The sequence below is a fragment of the Ranitomeya imitator genome, chromosome 5 (genome assembly GCF_032444005.1).
Source record: "Ranitomeya imitator isolate aRanImi1 chromosome 5, aRanImi1.pri, whole genome shotgun sequence".
NCBI lineage: Eukaryota > Metazoa > Chordata > Amphibia > Anura > Dendrobatidae > Ranitomeya > Ranitomeya imitator.
In genome coordinates, this window is record NC_091286.1 from 37,809,329 (window position 1) to 37,836,025 (window position 26,697).

A 26,697-nucleotide genomic window follows, 5' to 3' on the forward strand; every position below is an offset into this window, starting at 1 on the left:
GAGCACCCCCCCAGAGAAACCACTAATAAAATAAAGTGCAGCCGAGTAATAATCCTATGGACCAAATCAATGTGGGTTCCAGTTTCAGGACCTCCATTAATCAGCGCTTTTAGTTTAAAGAAAAACAAACAAAAAACTTTTAGGCAAAAAAACAACTTTGTATCAAATAGTAGGAAAGCGTCCCGTCTTTTGTCCTCACAACTTTCATTGGGACTTGTGTTAGACTTCATTTAAATGTTTCTGTTCTGGGTGTAACAATCTAAAATTTCCTATCAGTTTGGCTTTGGGGTGTGGAAAAAAAAAACCCCGTAGACCCCGAAAAAAACCCAAATACACTCAAACATGGGAAAAACAGACAAACTCAATCCAGATGTTGTCCTTAATGGGATTTGAGCCCCGAACCCCCGCGCTACGAGTCTGCAGTGTTACCTATTCACATAGAGTGTGATATAAGCCTAACTTAAAAGTGACTACAAAAGAAAGAAGTTGCAAAGTTTTTTTCATTTTCCCATTTTTTGCATCTATTTCTTCCTCTGGCTAGAAAACCAATCTGCACCATAAACCGTGCTCTATTATAGTGGGCGAGATTAATTGCTGGACCTTCCATCCAAAAGGTATGGCTGCTTCCCATCATCAAATTCAGTGGCAAATTTGCGCGTGGGACAGTGTAACTACATATAGGCCGCCACTTATCCCCGTAACTTTGCGGTAAAAGGTGCGGTCGACAGCGATTTTTGCAAATTGTATGTATTTTAGCAACTGCTCACTTCTGTAGACTTCTGTAGGGGGAACGAAAAAGAAGTCGCACCATCTACACATTCCCCAATTCCCCTTATTAATACCTTGCACTTTAGGAAACAGTCTTGCTGGTGTTTTGTGTTTGTGGCTTGTCGATGTTGAGTAAGCGGCTGTTTGAGGTTGATCGTGTGTACTTATCTGTGCAGGATGAAGGCCAGAAGTCACAGACTAGCGAGACGGACAACCTCACGCCCATCGTCATGCCTGTCTCTGTACCTGTAAAGCTTGTGCCATCTGACGCCAATGCTCAGCTCAGCTGCAGAGCAGATCAGCCACAGAACAATATGTCCGATGACGAAATGCCCATCTTAACCAGGATGACTTACTCCCCGCCGTCCTCTCCAAAGGCGGACCGCTCATGCACGTCTTCTGTGAGTGCTTGTCTATCTTTGCTTCCATGTGTTGCCATATTTATCTGATGTTGCTGATGGTTGGTCAAAAATCATCAAATCTAGCTGTCTCCAAAAAAAAAAGATTCGGCTTCACAGGTTGGAAACTGTGCAGAACAGTAGTTATAATATCAACTATATTTGGCCTCCAACAGCGACTGATTCATGTATGCGTCTTCATGATATTTGTCATTGCGTCTGTGCAAATCATTTATATGGTCTGAATTTCGACATTGCGGTATGCGATTGATCGGATACACTTGGATCCATCTCTCTAAAAATTGTGATCGTTTATAACGTAGGTTTGTGTCTACCATTGCTAGAGTTATCAGCTGCCATAGGGGCTCGCTCGTCTTCAAGGAAAGATTCATACTGCCCAAACCACAAAAAATAAAGAGCGGTTCCCATGTTACAAAGAACTACGGCCCTGATTAATCAAGACTGGCATTTTGTGATGAAGGGTGCGTTGAATTGAGACGCGCCTGCCTGCAACTCTTAGAGAGTTTGGAGAATCTTTCTACTTGCCCTGTTCCACCGCAAGAAATATATTACAGCCGGGGTCTCAATTTAATTTCTCTGTCATTTACGCCACTTTTGTGGTGTAAATTATAATTAAATTGCCTGTCGCGCTGTCCCGCTAAGCTCTACCCTCTCTTTAAAAAGTTGATGGAGCTGGCGTAAAATACACACACCAAAAGTTGCAAAATTTCAGTCCGTTTTATGCCAGAATTTTAGCAAAATCTATTTTATAAACCCGACTTTGTTTTACTTTGAAATGATGAGGTGTTCATAGAAAACATGGTTTAAAATGGGATATAGGTAAGGAAAGAGTCTGGATATTGGGAGAAGAGTCCACTGGGTGGTCTACGCTCGAGTAACCCTGCCCGGCTCGGCTTAATTGACCGTTCTCTCTTCGTGTGGTTTGGGCGGCACATATCTCATGGCAGAGAGCAAGTGATGAAGAAGGGAGATTCGTAAAGTCATAAGAATTTATTCTATTTCATGAAACTTCCATATGAGTGGTAGACCATCGTTAAATGGGTCCCCATTCTTGTTCTCCAACGTGCCATACGGTGATGGATCTCCAAGTCTACTTATCGCTTAGGCTCAAGTCCCCACTTTTAATAATGCCACACTCTATATTGTATTGGGCCTGATCACAGTTATAACTAGATCTCTGGCCTGTATGATGTAGTTGCTAATTATGTAGTATTCATCGCTATGATTCTCTTTTGCTTATCGGAAGCAAGATTTCTAATTTTTTCACTCTTTAACTATCATATATCTGACATGTAGGGTCAGTGATAATAATAATGAGAATAGAAATGCAGAATGATGGAAGGAGGATAGTAGGGAAGAAGAAGAAACTTGAGTAGGTGCAGCACTATACTTTCTCCCTGCTGATATCCCCTGCAGATGTAGAGACAGATGTCAGGTCAGGGTGCGTGAAGGAGAATAAGGAATACAATGATTGATGTAAAGAGAAGAAGGACAAATAAGAGCAACTGATGAACAGAGGAAGGGTAGGCAAGAAGAAAGAACGGATAGTAGGATGAGTGAAGGAAATAAGGAATAAGATCACTGATGGAAAGAGAAAAAAAGGACTACGAAGAAGGAGAGAGGGGTGGAAGCAGGAAGAATGTAAAGATGGAATGATGAAGGGAGGATAAGAAAGGAGAAAAATCTTGAATGAGTTCAGCTCTTTTCTTTCTCCTTGCTGATGTTCACTGCTGTTGTAGATGGAGAGAGAGAGAGATAGATGTGCTATCAATGTAGGAGGAGTGAAGGAAAAGATGAATACGCTGATTGATGGAGAGGGAAGAACTTAGACGGACCACTAGGCAGAATGGATTAAAGACGTGAGGATTGTAGCAGAGAAGAAGAACCTTTAATGCACCACTTTACTTTCTCCCTGCTGATGTCTGCTTCAGATGTAGATGGCTTGATAGGTCTTTTACTTCAGTATCTTGGTGACTCTAGCCATGATGATTGTGGCACAATATGATGATTCCTGCATCATTTGATCTTCAAGTGAACCCGTCAGCAGGATTTTGCTAAGTAACCTACAGACACTGTCAGGTTGACAGTGTTAAACTGATTAAAATGATATCTGGGGTGAAGTAATACGTCTTGTGGTTCTTGTGTAATCAGTGTTAGAAGTTTTCAGCTAATGATATACCCGTGCTTCGGCGCGGGACTATAGGCAGAGTCTTATCTTCCTGCTCTAAGCCAGAGAAACAAAGGAGAGACTTGCCTACAGGCCGCTCTGAAGCACACACATTCCTTTTTTATGATGAGGAACATGTTTGTGCTTTTGGGCAGCCTGTGGGCAGGTCTCTCCTTGGTTTCTCTGGCCTAGAGCACCAAGATAAGTCTCTGTCTACAGTCCCACCCCGGAGCACAAGCATCTCTTTAATTGAAAACTTGTAACACACAGATTATACAAGAACCACAAGACTGATTTCTTCAACCCAGGTATAATTATAATTAGTTTAACAACAGCAACCTGACAATGCCTGTAGTTTACTTAGCAAAATCTTGCTGACAGGTTCTCTTCAAAAGTTTACAAATACTTGTAAAATTATACTTTCTATAAGTATACATAGAAGGCCATAGCAGGTCATAGTCGAACACCTCACTTTGTAGACGTCAGCAGTTTTTGCTCACTTATCTGCGTGCATAAACTTACCATGTTATTGTGTAGATCTATTGGTTATCACAGGAAAACCACATGTCTCTCTTCAAATTACTGTAATGGAAAACTTACTATGTAACGTAACAAAACCTCAGCGTACAGTCTGTGATTCTTACACATTTACATTTAGGAAATTATTAGAAAACTTCAAGAACCTGGCATGAAATTGGGCAAACCGGATGGAACCAAACCTCCGCAGGAGAGGAGGAAATATCGCCACAGGCCTGAACCACTATTCATCCCTCCACCTTCCTTCAGTGCAAATCCATCCCATTCAGGGGCAACGTTATACCAAAGCCAGCTCCGATCCCCTCGCCACATGGCGGATCCCTTGCTGCTGAGAACTCAGGAGCTACCCACCTACACTCCTCCCCCTATGCTTAGCCCCATGCGACAAGGGTCAGGACTCTTCAGTAGCATCATTATAGCAACACACAACGCTCATCTCCCACTTACCCCTCTGACTCCCACTCGAAGAGTGCTGCTCTGCAGGCCTAGTAAGTACAATACTTTTTCATTATGATGTTTTTAAAGGGTTGATGACCCGACCTTAGGATTCATATTAGGTCAGTGGAGGTGCAGGGTGTCTGATCCCCAGTGATCTGATATTTGTTCTAAGGACAGGTAATTGTTAGATAAGTCTTGGACAATCCCTTTAAACAAGCTTTAGTGTATAATGTATAGTGCTGCTCAGCTCCCATTCGCTTCAATAGGAGTTGACCTGTTGGAACCAAAACCGGTCACTGTTTGGAGTCATGCTTTTCCCGCGCTGTACACTACATATGGCCACAGTAGGACTTCTGGGAGTGCCAGGTCTCCTACCATCTAAGGCTAGGTGATCAGTATACCAGACCTGGAGAATCCCAATAAAAGATCCTTATTGAAACTGAACTAGGAGGAAATCCAAACTCAACCAGAGAGCAATTTAATGAATGGTCTCTTCTTTGGAGGGCTCAGAGCATATATACGTTACGTGGACAACTAATTGGTTTTAATTATAAATGTGTAATACCTCATTTTCCCTGTGGGGGCACTGTAGGGAAATTGAAACCATAGATAACAGCTGATCAGTCGATCATTTCTATCAACTGTAAATCCGATCACTAACTAACTAATCATAGAGGAACGGTTTCAAAGAAAAGGCATTTTCCAAAGCAGACAAGTCCCCCTGCAGGTGCAGCCTCACAATGTTCTGCTCCCAAGCAAAATCCTAACTGGCAGCCTTATCTAATAATGTATTTGTTCCTCAGACAGCATTGATGGGACCAGCGCTATACCGGGACCTGGAGAACAGACCGTTGATGTTGAACCGTAAGAAATGGCAGATAGTTTTTTTTATTTTTTATATGTTTTATGTTAAATTTATTTTCTGGCATCAGAGACAGCAAGGAACCACAGAAAAATCTTCAGTCAGTTCACAGCGCGCCCGGGGCGTCTCTAGCACTGTCAGCAGAGAACCTGACAATAAATAAATGAGGATGAATATTACTCACAGAAAAGGGAATTTGCGTCCACGTAGGGGGAATTTCCCGGCAGCTTTTATCATTTAGAGCCACAGATCAGCTCTATAGGAGAACCTGCGTATACAGCAAGTAACTATAAAGCCAACCTTATGAATTTATTAAATAATACTTCAATCGCTTTTATATTTAACTAGCTGAAGAGCCCGGCGTTGCCTGGACATAGTAAATATCTGTGGTTAGTTATAGCACCTCACTTCTCTTATTTTCCCATCACCTCATCTCTCCTGTATATAGTATATATCTGTGTGTCCTCTCCCCTGTATATAGTGTATATACCTGTGTGTCATCTCCTCCTGTATTAGACCTCGTTCACACGTTATTTGGTCAGTATTTTTACCTCAGTATTTGTAAGCTAAATTGGCAGCCTGATAAATCCCCAGCCAACAGGAAGCCCTCCCCCTGGCAGTATATATTAGCTCACACATACACATAATAGACAGGTCATGTGACTGACAGCTGCCGTATTTCCTATATGGTACATTTGTTGCTCTTGTAGTTTGTCTGCTTATTAATCAGATTTTTATTTTTGAAGGATAATACCAGACTTGTGTGTGTTTTAGGGCGAGTTTCGTTTGTCAAGTTGTATGTGTTGAGTTACGTGTGGCGACATGCATGTAGCAACTTTTTGTGTGTCGAGTTGCATGTGACAGGTTAGTGTAGCAAGTTGTGTGCAGCAAGTTTTGCGCATGGCGAGTTTTGTGCGTTGCGAGTATTATGTGTGGTGCCTTTTGAGTATGTGCAAGTTTTGTGTGAGGCAACTTTTGCATGTGTTGCAACTTTTGTGCATGTGGCAATTTTTCCGCGTGTGCAAGTTTTGCGTGTGGCGAGTTTTCCATGAGGTGAGTTTTGCACTTGTGGCGAGTTTTGCAAGAGCCTAGTTTTTGCATGTGGCGAGTTCTGCGCGTGGCGAGTTTTGAGTGGCGACTTTTGTGTTTCGACTTTTATGTGGCGAGGTTGGTGTATTTGTGGTGAAATGTGTGCTGAGGGTGGTATATGTGTTCAAGCACGTGGTAGTGTGTGGCGCATTTTGTGTGTGTGTTCATATCCCCGTGTGTGGTGAGTATCCCATGTCGGGGCCCCACCGTAGCAACTGTCCGGTATATACTCTTTGGCGCCATCACTCTCATTCTTTAAGTCCCCCTTGTTCCAGAGGCGTAGCTAGAGCTTTTGCCGCCCGGGGCTGTTCCCGAGTTTGGCGCCCCCCCCCCCCCCCCCCATCCCCCCCCCCAGCTCAATACACACAAAGGTTACCAAAAATGGTTTTCCTGTTTTGTAGAACTTAAACTGGGCCTAATGGTGTCACCCCCACATGCCACACCTGTGACTTAATACCACCACACCATGACCAGGCCACATAGTGACCGAATAATACTACATACAAGGGACAAATACCACCGCACCATTTCCAGACCACATATTACCACCACATAGTGACTGAATACTACAATACTGATCAGTAATAAAAAAAAAACCACAATACTATCACCATAAGTGCCAGTATTCACAGGAGATCTGTACTTAGTATGCAGTGTCTGTGTAGAGGTAATACAGAGATCACTGGTGACATTATACACAGGACCTCTATATAGTATACAGTGTATAGTGTCAGTGTATAGGTAACACTGACTCACCAGTGACGTCTCTAGGTGAAGTCCTTCATCTTTCATCCAGCACAGACCGCCATCATTCCTTCCAGCCAGGACTCGTTTCTGCAGGAAATAACACAGTTATCTCGAGCTCCGCTTGCAGAGCACATTACTTAATTTTTCACAACTTCTACATTACACCACATGAAGAAAAAAAGGTGATATAGTGTCACTCTGCACAGTAACAGGACTGCCCCCCCATTTAAAACAGTATACTCAAAAAATAAAATAAATACATCACTGCAGTAACAATATCCCTTAATTATCCCCTATGGTAATAATATTCCCCACCCTGGCCCCGTTTATCTCATTCCTGGCTCCAGCCATATGTTGTCGTATCCTGCCCTCATGAGTATCCATTCTACCCCATATGATCTCCCCATCCTGCCCCACCAGCCTCCATCGTATCCGTCCTGCCCCATGATCCAATCCTGCCCCGTGTCTCCAATCATGCCCCGTATCTACATTCTGCCCATGCCTCAAGTCCTGCCCCCAGTGTGTCCAGCATATTACCCCCATGTTGTCCAGCAATCTGCCCCAGTGTGTCCAGCATATTACCCCCATGTTGTCCAGCAATCTGCCCCAGTGTGTCCAGCATATTACCCCCAGTGTGTCCAGCAATCTGCCCCAGTATGTCCAGCATATTACCCCCAGTGTGTCCAGCAATCTGCCCTCAGTGTGTCCAGCAATCTGCCCCAGTGTCCAGCCTTTCCCCAGTGTGTCCAGCAGTCTGCCCCAGTGTGTCCAGCATATTACCCCCAGTGTCCAGCATTGCCCCAGTGTGTCCAGTATATTACCCCCAGTGTGTCCAGCAATCTGCCCCAGTGTCCAGCATTGCCCCAGTGTGTCCGGAAGTCTGCCCCAGGGTCTCCAGCATTGCCTCAATGTGTCCAGAAATCTGCCCCAGGGTCTCCAGTATTGCCCCAGTGTGTCCAGCAATCTGCTCCAGGGTCTCCAGTATTGCCCCAGTGTGTCCAGCATTCTGCCCCATAGTCTCCTGTACTGCCCCAGTGTGTCCAGCATTCTGCCCCATGGTCTCCAGTATTGCCCCAGTGTGTCCAGCATTCTGCCCCATGGTCTCCAGTATTGCCCCAGTGTGTCCAGCATTCTGCCCCATGGTCTCCAGTATTGCCCCAGTGTGTCCAGCATTCTCCCCCATGGTCTCCAGTATTGCCCCAGTGTGTCCAGCAATCTGCCCCATGGTCTCCTGTATTGCCCCAGTGTGTCCAGCAATCTGCCCCATGGTCTCCTGTATTGCCCCAGTGTGTCCAGCAATCTGCCCCATAGTCTCCTGTATTGCCCCAGTGTGTCCAGCAATCTGCCCCATGGTCTCCTGTATTGCCCCAGTGTGTCCAGCAATCTGCCCCATGGTCTCCTGTATTGCCCCAGTGTGTCCAGCAATCTGCCCCATAGTCTCCTGTATTGCCCCAGTGTGTCCAGCAATCTGCCCCATGGTCTCCTGTATTGCCCCAGTGTGTCCAGCATTCTGCCCCATGGTCTCCAGCATTGCCCCAGCCCTAGACAGTCAGAAATAAAGAAAAAAAAAAAAAAGTAAAATCCTCACCTCTCCCGTTCCCAGCGCAGGTCCGGTGCAGTCAGCGTCTCTCCGGCTCTGCGACGCTCAGGACAGAGAGGCAGAGCGGCGCGCACAGTAGTGACGTCATCGCGCCCTCTGGTCTGAGACGTCGCAGAGTCAGAGGACGCTGAAGCCGCAGGAACCAGGAGAGGTGAGTATTAGAGCGGGGGCGGGGGCGGGACCCGGGGGTGGGGGGAGCTGGCCCTGGTCGTGGCGGCGGACGGCGCCGCCCGAAGATTTAAAGGGGTGTCTTTTTTTTTTTTTTTTTTTATCCTCCTGCAGCGCCGGCCGCCCCCAGCATTGTGCCGCCCGGGGCGGAGCGCCCCCCCCGCACCCCCCTTCCTACGCCACTGCCTTGTTCACATCTGGCAGCTGTCAATTTGCCTCCAACACTTTTCCTTTCATTTTTTCCCATTATGTAGATAGGGGCAAAATTGTTTGGTGAATTGGAAAGCGCGGGGTTAAAATTTCACCTCACAACATAGCCTATGACGCTCTCGGGGTCCAGACGTGTGACTGTGCAAAATTTTGTGGCTGTAGCTGCGACGGTGCAGATGCCAATCCCGGACATACTGTACATACACACACACACATTCAGCTTTATATATTAGATAAAGTGCCTTTCTTTAAAAATAATTCATTTATTTAGGGTTTTTTTTTAAGGTTTTTTTTTTTTTTTTAAGTTTACTTAAATGCATGTATTTTTACAGTTGGGTTTCATGAAAAAAAAATTGATCCACCATTTGCCTTCTGTAGCCTCTCGTTGCATTGTCTGGTTGCAGTTGAGTTTACTGAGCATGTTCGGACATGGAGTTTGTAACGGTCTTATCATTTGTTTAAGAGTTTGTCAGCTGATTTATGACCACTTCAAAGTTCAGCTCAACTTTGATATGGTCTGTGGTCATACAATGACGAGCAAAAAGGTAACAATGTTTTGAACTTTGACTTTCAGGCTCCATATCTCACCATCAACTACTGCACGGAACGTAAAACTGCCATGATTTTATCGACAATCATCTTGGCTATCTCATACATAACTTTGACTTGAAACTATTTAGCATATGATTAGTTATGCAGATTCTAGTCGTGTCACTGCATTGTTACTGTTGTGCTCCTAAAAATCTAAATTTTAGTTTTTATTATTTTGTTAATTCACCTTTGGTTTCCAACACTGCCTGAATCCTTCTGGGCTTCACTCGGTCAGATTCAAGCATGTCGACCAAAATCTGATAACAAGTCTCTTCTACACGTTCCCAGAGTTGGTGCATACTGGTTGCCTCACTTGGTTATGTATACAGCTTTTTCTTCAACTCTACCCACAAGTGTTCGATAGGGTTGAGGTCTGGGGCCTGTGGGGGAAAATTCAGCACCTTCACTTCATTGTCAATGAACCATTTTCACCAATCTTGACATATTCCTCATGTTTTTATGCAGCTGGAACACTATGTCGTCCTTTTCATACCCATATTAATCGAGTGTACAAGGTAACTCCTCTTGTAGGATATTCACATATAGTTCAGCGTTGAGACCACCATCAATCCTGGTCAAGTATCCAATAATAATAAATAATAATAATCTTTATTTATATAGCGCCAACATATTCCGCAGCGCTTTACAGTTTAACAGTTTCAAACACAAAAGTCATAAGTAACAACGTTAACAATACAATAATTAAAGCAAAATAAGACGACCCTGCTCGTGAGAGCTTACAATCTACAATGAGGAGGGGGAGATACAAAGTACAGGTGTGTATTTACAATGATGTATTTACAATCATGGTCCAGCCATCTTCAGGGGTTGGGGAATAGATGGGGATAGTGAATGGGCTACACACACACACAAACATCCAATGCCTATGCCTGTGAAACAACCTGGTATCATCAGGCTTTCTTCTCCGAACTTGACAGTTTCTTCAATCTCTTGATCCGTTAGCCCCTTTTTCCCTTGTTTCTTCCATTCTAATTTTCACCCATCAGAGCCTAGCCTATTGACTTTCATGTGGTCGCTCCAAATCACCCATTTCCAATCTTCTACTGTCCACTTTTCTGATTTTTTTGCAAATTTAAGACAACGCTTCTTATGACGATATTGAAGTTGAGTCTTGTTCACCTTTTTGCGGGCAACCATTCCAGAATTGTGTAACGTGCGTCGCATGGTGCTTACATCAACGTCTGTGATCTATTTCGAAGCATACAAGCCTCCTCCACTGCCGGGTATCTTACTCCAGAACTGATAGACCTTGGGATGAGCCGACAAAGTTATTGCTGGGTCTTTCACAACCCAGTCCGACACTGTCCAGAGATGATCAGTCCCATGTGGATTGGCACTCAACTAGTAGTGCCAAGGGATAAAAAAATCTTACCTCCCGGCTTCCAGTGTTGTCTTTTATGAGATGCCATTTTTAAAGCTTTCTATTACATAAGACCGGAAACGCCGTAGGTAGCACATAATGATGGACTCAAAGGCTTTTCTTGCATTTATAGGAAAATCAATATTGGATCAAGGTTCCAGGCGGAAATTCCAGATCTTCAGCAAAGCTCGTTGCTTGAGAAGGATAAGAACGATTCAACCTTGGTTTGGAAACCTTGGCCGGACCTAGAGAGTGAAGAATTGCAGCCCAGATGTAGGTGTGAGAGAACATGTGGAGTCCACACTTTATGGTCAGCGCTCCGGGTTGGGTGCATCAATTGCTCAGTGGCAATGATGAATCAGACGTCTATCCTGAGCATCAACCACAGCACTTGATATGTGATAAAGTTCTTTATTCACATGAAGAAGCCATATCAGGTTTCATAACACTGAAATAGGGTGCACAATACTTTTTCTAACTTCCTCTGGGCCGCCCATAGGCTATTAACATCATGGCTGCTCGTGCACTACTCTGCAATGATGTTCTAAAACGTCACTACATAGCACAGCTCTTTCAACCTTATGTTCGATTAAAAAAACAAAAACGTACCCAGTCTTGAACTGGTCAAAATGCAATTAAGACTTAATTTCGGTCCAACCTTATTCACCGTGGTATATTAAAGGGTAACATAGCATCCTCCTTACATTAGGCCATTACTTACCAGATCTGTGGGGGGTTTGGCTCTCCTTCACTCTCTGAAGGGGCTAAGGCCCAACTGAAGTGAATGAAACAATATTGCAATACCCAGTGCAGATCTAGTACACAAAAGTGGCAGTAGTACTTGTTACGGACCCTGTAGGTAGGGATGCTGAGAGTTTAATTGATTGATTTCAAAAGGCAATGTGTAATACCTAATTTCTCCAGTAGAGGCGATGTAAGGAAATTGATCGCTTCCTGCCTATTTTCTTACAGATTACATCTGATCACTGGGGGGTGGGATGCTAACATCTTATCCAAAGCAGATAACCCCTTTAATATACAAATTAGCATATGCCTCTTTCACCACTCCAATTTACTAATTTCCAGCTTGTTAGACTACTGCAACATTTGCACCCCCAATACATAAGTTGTACTCCAGGGTGTTGCTCACATCCTATCATAACTTGAAAAAGAGGACCTTTCACCTATTTTTTCATGTTTAGCTGGACCGAGGACATAATAGTAGCAGCAGAGAGGAATAAAACTTTTTTTTTGTATTAATTTTGCTTCTCTGTTGAGGAAATACTGTGAATCAAAGTATTTGGCACCTAATGAGTTTTTTCTTTATTTTTTTTAAGTCCATTAGACATCTATTATTAGACAGTTTTCACTGGGGGGGAGTGTACTTCTTCTCCCTGTATGATGCTGACCAATCATAAGCAGGGAGCAACACTCCCTGCTTATCTGCCCTAAGCTTTGGTGTGGGCGTGTTCTCCTTGCATTTGAGTGTTGCTGCCTTCTTATGATTGGTCTGCGTCATACAGGCAGAAGAAGTACACTCCCCCTAGTCAAAAAAATGTCGAACACCTACTTGAACTTAACATTTTTTTTAACTCATTAGGTGTAAAATACTTTGATTGCTAATATCTCCGCAATAGAGAGGCGTATATGCAGTTAGAACTTGAAACATTTGGTGAAAGGTCCTCTTTAACTGTTCCTATCATTTCTTCCCAGTGGAAATATTCCTGAACACGTCATGTTCCAGCGTACTGCCAGGAGGAGGAACCAACATCGAATATGCTTTACATTCTCTTTTTGAAGCCAAAGGAAACATCATGGTGAGAATGCTAATTTGTTCTTATGGGGTTTTCTTTTAAGGTGTTTTGTTTTCTTTTTTCAAATTATCTTTTTTTCTTTTAAGCAGCATGAGTACTGTACACAAAAAAAAAATTATAGCTCTCCTTTTACAGTCTTCCTAGTATTTTAGACTGTGCATGCTTAAAGGGATATTCTCATCTTAGACATGTATGTCGTATTTACAGGATATCACATTAAAGTGAACTTTTAGCCCTTTTTAATAGCCTAACTGCAACCCCATGATATGAGTCCAGTTTCCCGCATACCTTCAAAATGCATTTTTTTTCAGTTGATCTTAGCTGCATGCTAATCCACGCCAAGAGGTCTAATGGGCGTCTGTGGACCATTTTCTAGACGTAAGCTGTGCCCACAATCACTGCCTCTCCAACTTGATTATATGATGTCTTCGGTCCATCTCTTTGGCTCGCGCTAGGTGTACAAGGCCTGTGCACTAGGTGTATGAGGCCTTCATGCTAGGTGTATGAGGCCTGCACGCTAGCGGAACAAGGGCTGCGCGCTGGGGGAACGAGGGTTGCGTGTTGGGGCAATGAGGGCTGTGCTCTGTGGGAACGAAGGTTGCTCGCTGGGATAACCAGGGCTAGGGGAAGGAGGGCTGGGCGCTGGGAGAATGAGGGCTGGGGAAACGAAGGGTACTCGCTGGGATAACAAGGGCTAGGGAAATGAGGGCTGGGGGAACAAAGGTTGCTTGCTGGGAGAATGAGGGCTGTGCGCTGGGGGAATGAGGGCTGCACTCTGGGGGAATGAGGACTGGGCGCTGAGAGAATGAGGGCTGCGCGCTGGGGGAACGAGCGCTGGGCGCTGGGGGAACGAGGGGGCTGGGCGCTGGGGGAACGAGGGCTTGGCTCTGGGGGAACGAGGGGGCTGGGCGCTGGGGGAACGAGGGGGCTGCGCGCTGGGGGAACGAGCGCTGGGCTCTGGGGGAACGAGGGGGCTGGGCGCTGGGGGAACGAGGGGGCTGGGCGCTGGGGGAACGAGGGGGCTTGGCGCTGGGGGAACGAGGGGGCTTGGCGCTGGAGAAACGAGGGCTGGGAGAATGAGGGCTGGGCGCTGGGAAAACGAGGGCTGGGCGCTGGGAAAACGAGGGCTGGGCGCTGGGAAAACGAGGGCTGGGCGCTGGGAAAACGAGGGCTGGGCGCTGGGAAAACGAGGGCTGGGCGCTGGGAAAACGAGGGCTGGGCGCTGGGAAAACGAGGGCTGGGCGCTGGGAGAACGAGGGCTGGGCGCTGGGAGAACGAGGGCTGGGCGCTGGGAGAACGAGGGCTGGGCGCTGGGAGAACGAGGGCTGGGCGCTGGGAGAACGAGGGCTGGGCGCTGGGAGAACGAGGGCTGGGCGCTGGGAGAACGAGGGCTGGGCGCTGGGAGAACGAGGGCTGGGCGCTGGGAGAACGAGGGCTGGGCGCTGGGAGAACGAGGGCTGGGCGCTGGGAGAACGAGGGCTGGGCGCTGGGAGAACGAGGGCTGGGCGCTGGGAGAACGAGGGCTGGGCGCTGGGAGAACGAGGGCTGGGCGCTGGGAGAACGAGGGCTGGGCGCTGGGAGAACGAGGGCTGGGCGCTGGGAGAACGAGGGCTGGGCGCTGGGAGAACGAGGGCTGGGCGCTGGGAGAACGAGGGCTGGGCGCTGGGAGAACGAGGGCTGGGCGCTGGGAGAACGAGGGCTGGGCGCTGGGAGAACGAGGGCTGGGCGCTGGGAGAACGAGGGCTGGGCGCTGGGAGAACGAGGGCTGGGCGCTGGGAGAACGAGGGCTGGGCGCTGGGAGAATGAGGGCTGGGCGCTGGGAGAATGAGGGCTGGGCGCTGGGAGAATGAGGGCTGGGCGCTGGGAGAATGAGGGCTGGGCGCTGGGAGAATGAGGGCTGGGCGCTGGGAGAACGAGGGCTGGGCGCTGGGGGAACGAAGGTTACTCGCTGGGATAACCAGGGCTAGGGGAAGGAGGGCTGGGCGCTGGGAGAATGAGGGCTGGGGGAACGAAGGGTACTCGCTGGGATAACAAGGGCTAGGGAAATGAGGGCTGGGGGAACAAAGGTTGCTTGCTGGGAGAATGAGGGCTGCGCGCTGGGGGAATGAGGGCTGCACTCTGGAGGAATGAGGACTGGGCGCTGAGAGAATGAGGGCTGCGCGCTGGGGGAACGAGCGCTGGGCTCTGGGGGAACGAGGGGGCTGGGGGAACGAGGGTGCTGGGCGCTGGGGGAACGAGGGCTTGGCTCTGGGGGAACGAGGGGGCTGGGCGCTGGGGGAACGAGGGGGCTGCGCGATGGGGGGAACGAGCGCTGGGCTCTGGGGGAACGAGGGGGCTGGGCGCTGGGGGAACGAGGGGGCTGGGCGCTGGGGGAACGAGGGGGCTTGGCGCTGGGGGAACGAGGGGGCTTGGCGCTGGAGAAACGAGGGCTGGGAGAATGAGGGCTGGGCGCTGGGAAAACGAGGGCTGGGCGCTGGGAAAACGAGGGCTGGGCGCTGGGAAAACGAGGGCTGGGCGCTGGGAAAACGAGGGCTGGGCGCTGGGAAAACGAGGGCTGGGCGCTGGGAAAACGAGGGCTGGGCGCTGGGAAAACGAGGGCTGGGCGCTGGGAAAACGAGGGCTGGGCGCTGGGAAAACGAGGGCTGGGCGCTGGGAAAACGAGGGCTGGGCGCTGGGAGAACGAGGGCTGGGCGCTGGGAGAACGAGGGCTGGGCGCTGGGAGAACGAGGGCTGGGCGCTGGGAGAACGAGGGCTGGGCGCTGGGAGAACGAGGGCTGGGCGCTGGGAGAACGAGGGCTGGGCGCTGGGAGAACGAGGGCTGGGCGCTGGGAGAACGAGGGCTGGGCGCTGGGAGAACGAGGGCTGGGCGCTGGGAGAACGAGGGCTGGGCGCTGGGAGAACGAGGGCTGGGCGCTGGGAGAACGAGGGCTGGGCGCTGGGAGAACGAGGGCTGGGCGCTGGGAGAACGAGGGCTGGGCGCTGGGAGAACGAGGGCTGGGCGCTGGGAGAACGAGGGCTGGGCGCTGGGAGAACGAGGGCTGGGCGCTGGGAGAACGAGGGCTGGGCGCTGGGAGAACGAGGGCTGGGCGCTGGGAGAACGAGGGCTGGGCGCTGGGAGAACGAGGGCTGGGCGCTGGGAGAACGAGGGCTGGGCGCTGGGAGAACGAGGGCTGGGCGCTGGGAGAACGAGGGCTGGGCGCTGGGAGAACGAGGGCTGGGCGCTGGGAGAACGAGGGCTGGGCGCTGGGAGAACGAGGGCTGGGCGCTGGGAGAACGAGGGCTGGGCGCTGGGAGAATGAGGGCTGGGCGCTGGGAGAATGAGGGCTGGGCGCTGGGAGAATGAGGGCTGGGCGCTGGGAGAATGAGGGCTGGGCGCTGGGAGAATGAGGGCTGGGCGCTGGGAGAATGAGGGCTGGGCGCTGGGAGAACGAGGGCTGGGCGCTGGGGGAACGAAGGTTACTCGCTGGGATAACCAGGGCTAGGGGAAGGAGGGCTGGGCGCTGGGAGAATGAGGGCTGGGGGAACGAAGGGTACTCGCTGGGATAACAAGGGCTAGGGAAATGAGGGCTGGGGGAACAAAGGTTGCTTGCTGGGAGAATGAGGGCTGCGCGCTGGGGGAATGAGGGCTGCACTCTGGAGGAATGAGGACTGGGCGCTGAGAGAATGAGGGCTGCGCGCTGGGGGAACGAGCGCTGGGCTCTGGGGGAACGAGGGGGCTGGGGGAACGAGGGTGCTGGGCGCTGGGGGAACGAGGGCTTGGCTCTGGGGGAACGAGGGGGCTGGGCGCTGGGGGAACGAGGGGGCTGCGCGATGGGGGGAACGAGCGCTGAGCTCTGGGGGAACGAGTGGGCTTGGCGCTGGGGGAACGAGGGGGCTGGGCGCTGGGGGAACGAGGGGGCTTGGCGCTGGGGGAATGAGGGCTTGGCGCTGGAGGAACGAGGGCTTGGCGCTGGGAGAATGAGGGCTGGGAGAATGAGGGCTGGGCGCTGGGAAAACAAGGGCTGGGCGCTGGGGGAATGAGGGCTGGGCGCTGGGAGAACGAGGGCTGCGCGCTGGGGGAACGAGGGCTGGGGGAATGAGGGCTGGGCGCTTTGGGGAATGAGGGCTGGGCGCTGGGGAATGAGGGCTGGGCGCTGGGAGAACGAGGGCTAGGTGCTGAGGGAACGAAGGTTGCTTTCTAGGAGAACGAGGGCTGCGCGCTGGGGGAATGAGAGCTGGGCACTGGGGGGGAACAAAGGTTGCCCGCTGGGAGAACGAGGACTGTGCTCTGGGGGAACAAGGGCTGTGTTCTAGGGGAACGAGTGCCGGCGTGCTAGGGGAAAAAAGCTTGCGTGCAAGGGGAACGAGGCCTGCTCGCTAGGGGAGCGAACCCTGCTTGCTAAGGGAACGAACCCTGCTCGCTAGGGGAATGAGGCCTTTGCGCTAGGGAAGCGAGGCCTTCTAGCCAGGGCAACGAGGCCTGCTCGCTAGGGGAACAAGGCCTGCCCAGCCACGAGAGTTGAACCGTCGGATGGCATATGAGACGTCATCAACATCAATGAAGACTGTGGCAACTTGGGGCACAGAGTAGGTGTGTAGCATTCTCTGGAGAATCAACACTAAGAGGAGGATGTAAATTATGTAAATTTCTAGTCCAGTATTCAGACCAATATCTGGTATTGCGTGCAACATGCATACCAATGTCTTTGGCATTATCTTATTTGAAAATCCATATCTCGTGTCTTCTGTCAGGTAATATCTGGTGTCTTGGCTGAAATGTAAAATTCCAGAGATCTGCTGTTAATCTCATTACAACAGGGGTGAATGTTACTCCTGTCACATAAGGAACCAATTATGTATTCACTGTGCAGATGTAGATACAATAGGATGAGCCCCTTTAAGTTAATGATATATATCTGTCGATACCATCCCTCTAGCCCTTAAGGGGCTTGTATGAATTAGAAGACGACTTCTTTTATTTTTCACAGCGCCATTCTGGTTCATAGACCATGTCTGGTATTGAAGCTTTGACTTTTTTACAGTCTCAAATAACCCATTTTCATGTATATGATCGGGCTTTTCTGTTGTGATTTTGAAGGTGTAATATGTCTTAATATGATCTCTGTTATTTTATTCCTTAATTACAGACTGCTTTGGAGATGCTGCTCTTAAAAAATACTCCGAGGCTCAAAACTCATCCACTAGCGACTTACCACTATGCAGGTAACCGGCTCCAATATCCTGTGCTCCCACAAACTTATATGTATAAGGGTCGCCCTACTCTCAATGTGATGAAAGTCTCGTAGTGTGGCAAATATCCAGGTGCAATATTGTGAATCCAGCAAAAAAAATCCTTAAAAAATTGTACTTTATTGATATTTCGTCAAATTCCAATCCAACACTTAAAAATGTAGACGCGTTTCAGACATCGTCTTTACTCCAAGTAAAGTCGGGTTCTTAGGTGTTGGATTGGATTTTAATGGCTTTTCAATAAACTACGATTTTTTTAAGGATTTTGTTTTGCTTGATTTCCATTTTTCTCCCAACTCTCTCCCTGTAGATGTTGAATCTGAACATCAATCCTTTGTTCTAGAGGGATATAAGCGACTGCCATTTTAGCAGTGACTTACTTTCCTCCTCCAATGAAAATGCATGCATGTGTATGTAGGGAATCAGCGACTGATGGCTATTAGAGGAAGTTTTATACAACTTAATTAGCGTTGCTAAATACTTACATTTAATTTTCTTGTAAATGATAGGGGTTGGACATAGTGGTGTCCGAAACCTGCTGTGAATGCCTCATCAATGAGCTGCTGGGTCTGTCTGAATAACTCCCTGGTTGTGGAGCCCTGGATGTTATTTGAGAACACCAGTCCCCTGCAGATCTGCCAGGCTGAGTAGTATCCCACCACTTTGGAGAGATGGCATGTGGCCCGATCCACTAGCCGAAACCACATGGACCAATGATCGGTCCACCGAACGCCTGCTCTCCCATTAACATGGGCATAACGCTACTCAGACAACACAGGATAAGGGTGAACAGTGTGGCAATACTTTATTGAACCACAAAACAGGTAGATAACACACAGAACAGTCCCAGCACAGTACCCAAGACTGTGCACATTAGAGTCTCACCCTTCCACTGACTCGCCGGAATAATAGCAGCTGTTACTTCAGATCTCCCACGGCCGATTACGCCACCTGTGGCACGCACAGAGAGGAGGTAACGACAAGCGTAGGAATTGACACTCCATTCAGGTACAAGGGCCAGTTGACCAGAGGGTCGCGACCTGGCTTCATCTTCCAGGGCTGACTAGCCCACTTGTTGCATGCACAGAGACAAGGTAACGACAAGCTTAGAAAGATGACAGCCCATTCAGGTACGAGGCCAGTTGACCGGAGGGTCACAACCTGGCTTCTCCGAACATCTCCATGGAGCCAGGCGACCGGTGGGTCCCAATCCTGGCTTTCTCCAAATGTAGTATCCATGGATTCACAATAGTCAATGGAGCAGATCTGTATTCTTCCAGCTGGGGCCGAGGTCCCCTAAGCTGGCATCCTGTAGAATGATAAATCTATGTCCCTCATGATGGAGCCACGATGTCTTAGCTCCTGTCCTATCTCTGGTCCCATGGATGTCTGAATGTCTTGGCTGAATTTCTGACTTTCTCTGTACAGCGGCATATAACCTCTTTTTATAATAAAAAAAAGTGTCCTTGATTCAGTATTTACAGGTAATGCTGATAAGATCAACTCATATTGTTTGATTTGTGTAATCTATTTGCATACATTTTCCTCTTCTGTTTTGAATGCCAACAAACTGGCTGGCATAGACAAGGTATAATTAGCATATCGGCAAACATTACTAGTCATCCAGGATAAGAGCACAGTATATTACATCAAATATCAACTTACAAAACAATATTACAGGCTTACACAAGCAAAAGTCTCTTTTCTTAAAAAAACACATAAATTCAAAAGTCAACATATAGATAACAGTCTATTCTTTCTGGCTTGGTAAAAATGGACGTCTGGTTAATTAAGATTCAATGCTGTGTGCTCACATACAGGTCTCCAAAAATAGTGACGCAAAAAAGTGGGGGGGAGGGTTTAATGTATTTCCAAATTTTTTTGTCACCACTTCGATAAAAAAAACTATACATGTTTGTTATCTTGTACTGACCTGGAGAGTGCCAAGTCACTTTTGCCTGATAGTGAACATGGTAAATAAAAACCCCAAAAACAATTGTGAAATTACACTTTTTTTTCTTTTTTGAACGCTTAGCTGAAATTTTTTTCCTATGGTTCCCCATTGTTCATATGATTAAAATGAATGGTGTAATTCAAAAGTACAACTCGTCCTTCAAAAAAAAAAAGTCCTGATATGGCTGTATTGACGGAAAAGTAAAAAAAAGTTATAGCCCTTGGAAAGAGGGGAGGAAAAAACGAAAACGAAAGAAACTGAAAATGGCCACGGTGTGAAGATGTTAAAATTGGGTTTTACCATTTTCACTGTCAGTATGGTGTATTCCTACATAGTCTGATACTGTCCAACCAGTACTAAGAGTCAAATTTTGTAAGAACACATCTTAATAGTAGTACCATGCAGAAAACTACAGCTATGACTGAATGCATTTAATACATGGCGTCTATCCAATATCTGTAAACTTTCAGCCCATGATTGAGCAACAATTGACTGTATACCAGTGCGTCAGCACCCTTTTAATGGACCATTCACTTATGCCGACCTAACCGTATGCAGACAGAATGATCAAAAATGCAATCATCACAGGGTTTTTTGCACGGTAAGGGAACGAGGCTTGCGTGCTCGGGGAACGAGGGCCTGCGTTGTAGGGGAACGAGGCCTGAGCTGCCACGAGAGTTGAATCATCTGTGCGGATGGCAGGAACGAGGCCTGTGAGCTTGGAGAATGAGGCCTGCGAGCTGCAAGAACGAGGATGAAGTGCAGGGGGAATGAGGCTTGCGCACCAGAGGAACAACGCCTGTTCACTGGGGGAACGAGGCCTTCTTGCTGGGGGAACGAGGCCTTCTTGCTGGGTGAACGAGGCCTTCTTGCTGGGTGAACGAGGCCTTCTTGCTGGGTGAACGAGGCCTTCTTGCTGGGGGAACGAGGCCTTCTTGCTGGGGGAACGAGGCCTTCTTGCTGGGGGAACGAGGCCTTTTTGCTGGGTGAACGAGGCCTTTTTGCTGGGGGAACGAGGCCTTTTTGCTGGGGGAACGAGGCCTTTTTGCTGGGGGAACGAGGCCTTCTTGCTGGGGAACGATGCTTGCACAGGCACGAGAGTTGAACAGTCTACGCCGATGGTATAGGAGATGTCATCCACATCAATTGAGGCTATGGCACCTGCGGGCACAGAGTAGGTGTGTCGCATTCTTCTGCCCATCAGATTCGGTGTCGATCCAAAAGTGTAAAAATCGTCTCTAATCCCTGACGGTGTTTTAGAAATAATGTGGTTCTGTGTCTTACATAGGCAATAACTAAATACTGAAAACTGGATTACTGATTTTTGGGCCTTTTTGTTTTCTGTACGCCTATTACCAGCATCATTATCTGGCAGCCATTAGTTCTAAATACAAGGTTCAGTTGTGGGTTTATAACTTTATTATATCAGGCAACCCACGCCAATCTGACTGACCACAAACCTATGACTACGCCATAACATTTCAACCACAAAGATGTCACCCAATACCACAAGTAACCTGCAGAATGAACGTTTCCAGAGGGAAATCACATAATAACCACATAAAGCAGAAGAGATTAGTAAATCACTTACTAATAGGTCTTCAGTGATGGATTGTACCCTCATTCCCCATTCTTCTCCATAGAGTAATGATATTTTCCAACACAAATATCCTCCCTGATTGGTAAGAGGAGGTAAAAACTTGGGCAGAAGTTATTGCTTTGCTTTTCAGGGTCAGCCTTTTTTCGGCAAATTGGGGGAAAAAATGCAAGTAAAAAACGTATTTTTAAAAAATGCGGCAAAAACGCTAACACAGAAAAAAATCTTCTGCAAATACTGTACGTGTGCAGATAATCTCCTGGTTTCTCATTACGTTTCACCCCGTGTTCATGACGCTCTGAAAAAACAGGATTCAGACCTGCCGTCACTTTCCAGATGGAGTCCAAAACCTGCAACTTAGGACTCGTCTTTGTCTCGAAATTCCAGGCAGCATTCCATATGGAAAACGGGTCAATTTTTTCACTTTCAACTAAACCCTTATGCCCATATAATTATGAAAGTTGACACCTGTGCACACTGTGAATCTGCTGCTCAGAAATATACACACATCAGCACCACCATGCAAGTTTGCTTCCGTATTAAAAAAAAAATCTTGTTTTCAGTTACTACAAAAGCAATGTAATGTGCCTCTGACTTAAAAGATGGAAATACAGACCAAAAAGAGTCTAAAGATGCATGTTATGGGTAAATGAAGTCCGCTAGGGGCAATTCTGGGTCCCGATTTTGGGGCTTTAGACAGAAGTCCCCAATGTATTCATGAACCTAGCCGGACACATGATGTACAACGTTCATCCACTTTAATAATAATAATGATGACCGTTCAGCAATTTGCATTTGTTTTTCTATACACTTTATTCTTTTTTGTTTCTTTTACATAGCATTCTATTAATGTGCATACCTTGTTTTCAGTTTTACACATTCTGTATTTTTTGGATCCTCATTCCAGTTTGCATTACATTTAAAAAAAAATGTATTTTTTTCTATGCAAAAGACATGTCAGAATGACACAGAGAACAATGCTAAGGTGATGGCAGCCGGAGCTTTTTTCAGTGACCGTGCACTGACACCGAGGAGCATATCCTTCCAATTACTTATCACCGTGTGAGCAGGTCCTACTGATCCTCTGTGATACAAGTCCCCAGTGATGTAGGCAGTAACTCCTCTCAGCGTCTGCCTCATAATAAAGCCTTTCATTATCGGTGTCACAGTGGATCCATTGCACCAAGGTGGTAACAGAACCCTATCTAGATGTAGATAGTCATTAGTATTTTATCATAGTCTGATACACCCGGATGGAAGAACATCATGATGCCAAAACGTAAACACGGGTTCCAACTATGTAAACTCCTCTCAAAAAGAATAAGTCATGAGATTCAGGATGCCCAAACCCCAGGCGGCATGAATCAGCCACTGAATGCGCTATTGCAGCCATGTATTGTGGACCATGTGTCTCGGATGACTAGTCTGAGGCCGGTGCCCGTCAGCTTCTCACCACCACGCTGCACTACACCGACAGGTCTCTCCCTGTACATACTGGTAGGTAGAAACCTGTCAGTATTGGGAGCTGGATGTGAAGTACCCCCATGACAGCCACAGAGCTACATGTTAGTACCCATTAGAATACGGTCACACCATCATCTTGCCATGTCTTGAGCCTCCGACTGACTCTCTATTCTTTCCTTTTTTTCAGGATCAGACCACTGGACCAACAACGAGAAGAAGAGTTTTATCAAAGCATTAAACACTTGCAATAAAGATTTCTACCATGTGCAGAAAATGGTAAATTCTTCCTTTTCTTGTATAGAAAATAGTTAAATTCCGACAATCCAGCGAATGGTCAACTGAAATACTGATAATCCAAAAGGAAAACAGCGAGTGTATAAAGCCACAGCTATCGAGGGCTGTGGAGTTTTGTATTTATAATATACAATGCCTACAAGTAGTATTCAACCCCCTGCAGATTTAGCAGGTTTAATAAGATGCAAATAAGTTAGAGCCTTCAAACAAGAGCAGGATTTATTAACAGATGCATAAATCTTACAAACCAAAAAGTTTTGTTGCTCAGTTAAATTTTTATAAATTTTAAACATAAAAGTGTGGGTCAATTATTATTCAACCCCTAGGTTTAATATTTTGTGGAATAACCTTGTTTGCAATTACAGCTAATAATCGTCTTTTATAAGACCTGATCAGGCCGGCACAGGTCTCTGGAGTTATCTTGGCCCACTCCTCCATGCAGATCTTCTCCAAGTTATCTAGGTTCTTTGGGTGTCTCATGTGGACTTTAATCTTGAGCTCCTTCCACAAGTTTTCAATTGGGTTAAGGTCAGGAGACTGACTAGGCCACTGCAACACCTTGATTTTTTGCCTCTTGAACCAGGCCTTGGTTTTCTTGGCTGTGTGCTTTGGGTCGTTGTCTTGTAGGGAAGATGAAATGACGACCCATCTTAAGATCCTTGATGGAGGAGCAGAGGTTCTTGGCCAAAATCTCCAGGTAGGCCGTGCTATCCATCTTCCCATGGATGCGGACCAGATGGCCAGGCCCCTTGGCTGAGAAACAGCCCCACAGCATGATGCTGCCACCACCATGCTTGACTGTAGGGATGGTATTCTTGGGGTCGTATGCAGTGCCATCCAGTCTCCAAACGTCACGTGTGTGGTTGGCACCAAAGATCTCGATCTTGGTCTCATCAGACCAGAGAACCTTGAACCAGTCAGTCTCAGAGTCCTCCAAGTGATCATGAGCAAACTGTAGACGAGCCTTGACATGACGCTTTGAAAGTAAAGGTACCTTACGGGCTCGTCTGGAACGGAGACCATTGCGGTGGTGTACGTTACTTATGGTATTGACTGAAACCAATGTCCCCACTGCCAAGAGATCTTCCCGGAGCTCCTTCCTTGTTGTCCTTGGGTTAGCCTTGACTCTTCGGACAAGCCTGGCCTCGGCACGGGAGGAACTTTCATAGGCTGTCCAGGCCGTGGAAGGCTAACAGTAGTTCCATAAGCCTTCCACTTCCGGATGATGCTCCCAACAGTGGAGACAGGTAGGCCCAACTCCTTGGAAAGGGTTTTGTACCCCTTGCCAGCCTTGTGACCCTCCACGATCTTGTCTCTGATGGCCTTGGAATGCTCCTTTGTCTTTCCCATGTTGACCATGTATGAGTGCTGTTCACAAGTTTGGGGAGGGTCTTAAATAGTCAGAAAAGGCTGGAAAAAGAGATAATTAATCCAAACATGTGAAGCTCATTGTTCTTTGTGCCTGAACTACTTCTTAATACTTTAGGGGAACCAAACAGAATTCTGGTGGGTTGAGGGGTTGAATAATAAATGACACTCTGAAAAGACTTTTCACAATTTAAAAAAAAATAAACAAAGAAATAACATTCTTTTTTGCTGCAGTGCATTTCACACTTCCAGGCTGATCTACAGTCCAAATGTCACAATGCCAAGTTAATTCCAAATGTGTAAACCTGCTAAATCTGCAGGGGGTTGAATACTACTTGTAGGCACTGTAGGTTTTATTTTTCGTGGACTTTTACTTATGTATTATTGGAAACTACCTAATATAAATCTGTCCTTGAAAGAGAAGAACAGAAGCAGGAATGTCCTGGGTGTGCAGGAGAAACAAACCCTGCTGCTGCTGTCCTGCTGTATAAGTGATGGTAGCCTGGCGGGTCATATATTTTTCTCTATGGCTTCATTGGGGGAGTCGGTAGACCATGAGTGTATGCTACTGTTGCTAGAAGGCTGACACTTGGCAAAAAGTTATCTCCTCCTCAGCAAGGTACACTCGCTGACTGGCATGAAGCTAATCAGTTTTAGCTTAGTGTCAGTAGGATGCAGACACGGTCTGCTCCCAGAACCATTTCTACCATAGGTTTCCTTTTGTGTTTTATTAATCTTTTTCCTTTGTTTTTCAGATTCTTCTACTGCGGGCAAAAGGGTGTAACGGCTCACTCTGTCTTCCCACTTATGAGACTGAGAGAACAGTGTGGTCTGATTTGTACCCTCTCTGGTCTGCGAGGCAAGACCGTACCCCCTTAAAACAGCAAGAGTGTCTCAGGGCTGCCATGACAGACTGTCCTTGCCACCCCCAGCCCACTTCTCTATTGAGACAGTGCCAGGAGGAAGACAAATTTTGTTTCCCACCTACCCCACCCCACCCCACCCCATTTGGAGAGTCTGATACCATCTTCTGTGCTGTCCGTGACCGCAACAGTGCGAGATAGAAGATTTACCAATCCCAGTGATCCCCTCAGCCAGGGCTCCTAATGACGTCTTCTGGACTGTGAAGAAGTAGTCGGTACCACATCCGGACCAGGTACCAATGCCTTCCACAGTTTCTTGGCGGCGGGGGCTCCAGGACAGGAATCTCCAGGGGGTGCACATGCCTCTCCCGGCTCCGGCCCTCCAAGAGTATTTGTCATCTAAAATTTAGTCCCCGACTTTCCCAAGGCCTTCTTCACTGGCTGACCACACCCCCCTCATGTGCCCCAACCAATCAGCATAGCAAGGGTTTCCCCCCAATTTTCCTCCTACTGCAGTGCCCCTTGTTGATTCTTCAGCATCGGCTCTAGGCTCCTCTCTCGCCTCCGCCCCCTTCTCTTTCTGGTGGCTTTTTCCCCGCCGTCACTGGAGCTCCTAGTCGTGGCTCCACGCTGATCCACAGATCTCCTGCTCAGATTGGAGATGTCTTCTCAAGAATGGGTAGACTTTGTCCAGGCTGTGTTTTCTTTCTAGCTCAGGCACAGCAGTTTTCTGCAGTCAACCTCCCTATGCATAATTCCAGGGAGTCTCGCTTACGCCCATTCCCCATTATCTTTCACTACACCCGTTCTTCTTGCAAGAAGAAATTGCCCACAGGTCAGGTTTTGACACTCTGCTCTGACTGCATCACTCCCACTATGCAGTCCTCACAGAAGCACCCCGCCAGTGGCGATAAGAGCGCACCTCTTCCCCCTGAGTGTGCTACTGCTCCATCCCAAAGAGTAGGGGACCTAACCAAGTTGTCCCAGTCCTTGGTACAGTTTCTAGAGTGTCTGTCTAAACATCCAGCCTCCACTGGTCCTCCAATCGTTTCCTGGGATGAATTGTGTACACCTAGTTACTTGCCCCAGCATGGCAGATCACGTACAAGGTCCAAGAAGCGGGCACATTTCAGCTCC

At 47.7% G+C, this 26,697-nt stretch overlaps 1 protein-coding gene across 1 annotated transcript in view; it reads left to right on the forward strand.

Moving 5' to 3' along the window:
• Positions 1-26,697, forward strand: part of TRERF1 (transcriptional regulating factor 1) — a 204,919-nt gene that overhangs the window by 156,268 nt on the left and 21,954 nt on the right. The window contains exons 7-13 of the mRNA XM_069768578.1: positions 945-1,169; positions 4,013-4,379; positions 5,133-5,193; positions 11,111-11,250; positions 12,691-12,794; positions 17,918-17,993; positions 23,223-23,311. Coding sequence (XP_069624679.1) covers positions 945-1,169; positions 4,013-4,379; positions 5,133-5,193; positions 11,111-11,250; positions 12,691-12,794; positions 17,918-17,993; positions 23,223-23,311 — 1,062 coding nt within the window. The remainder of the gene's footprint in view (positions 1-944; positions 1,170-4,012; positions 4,380-5,132; positions 5,194-11,110; positions 11,251-12,690; positions 12,795-17,917; positions 17,994-23,222; positions 23,312-26,697) is intronic.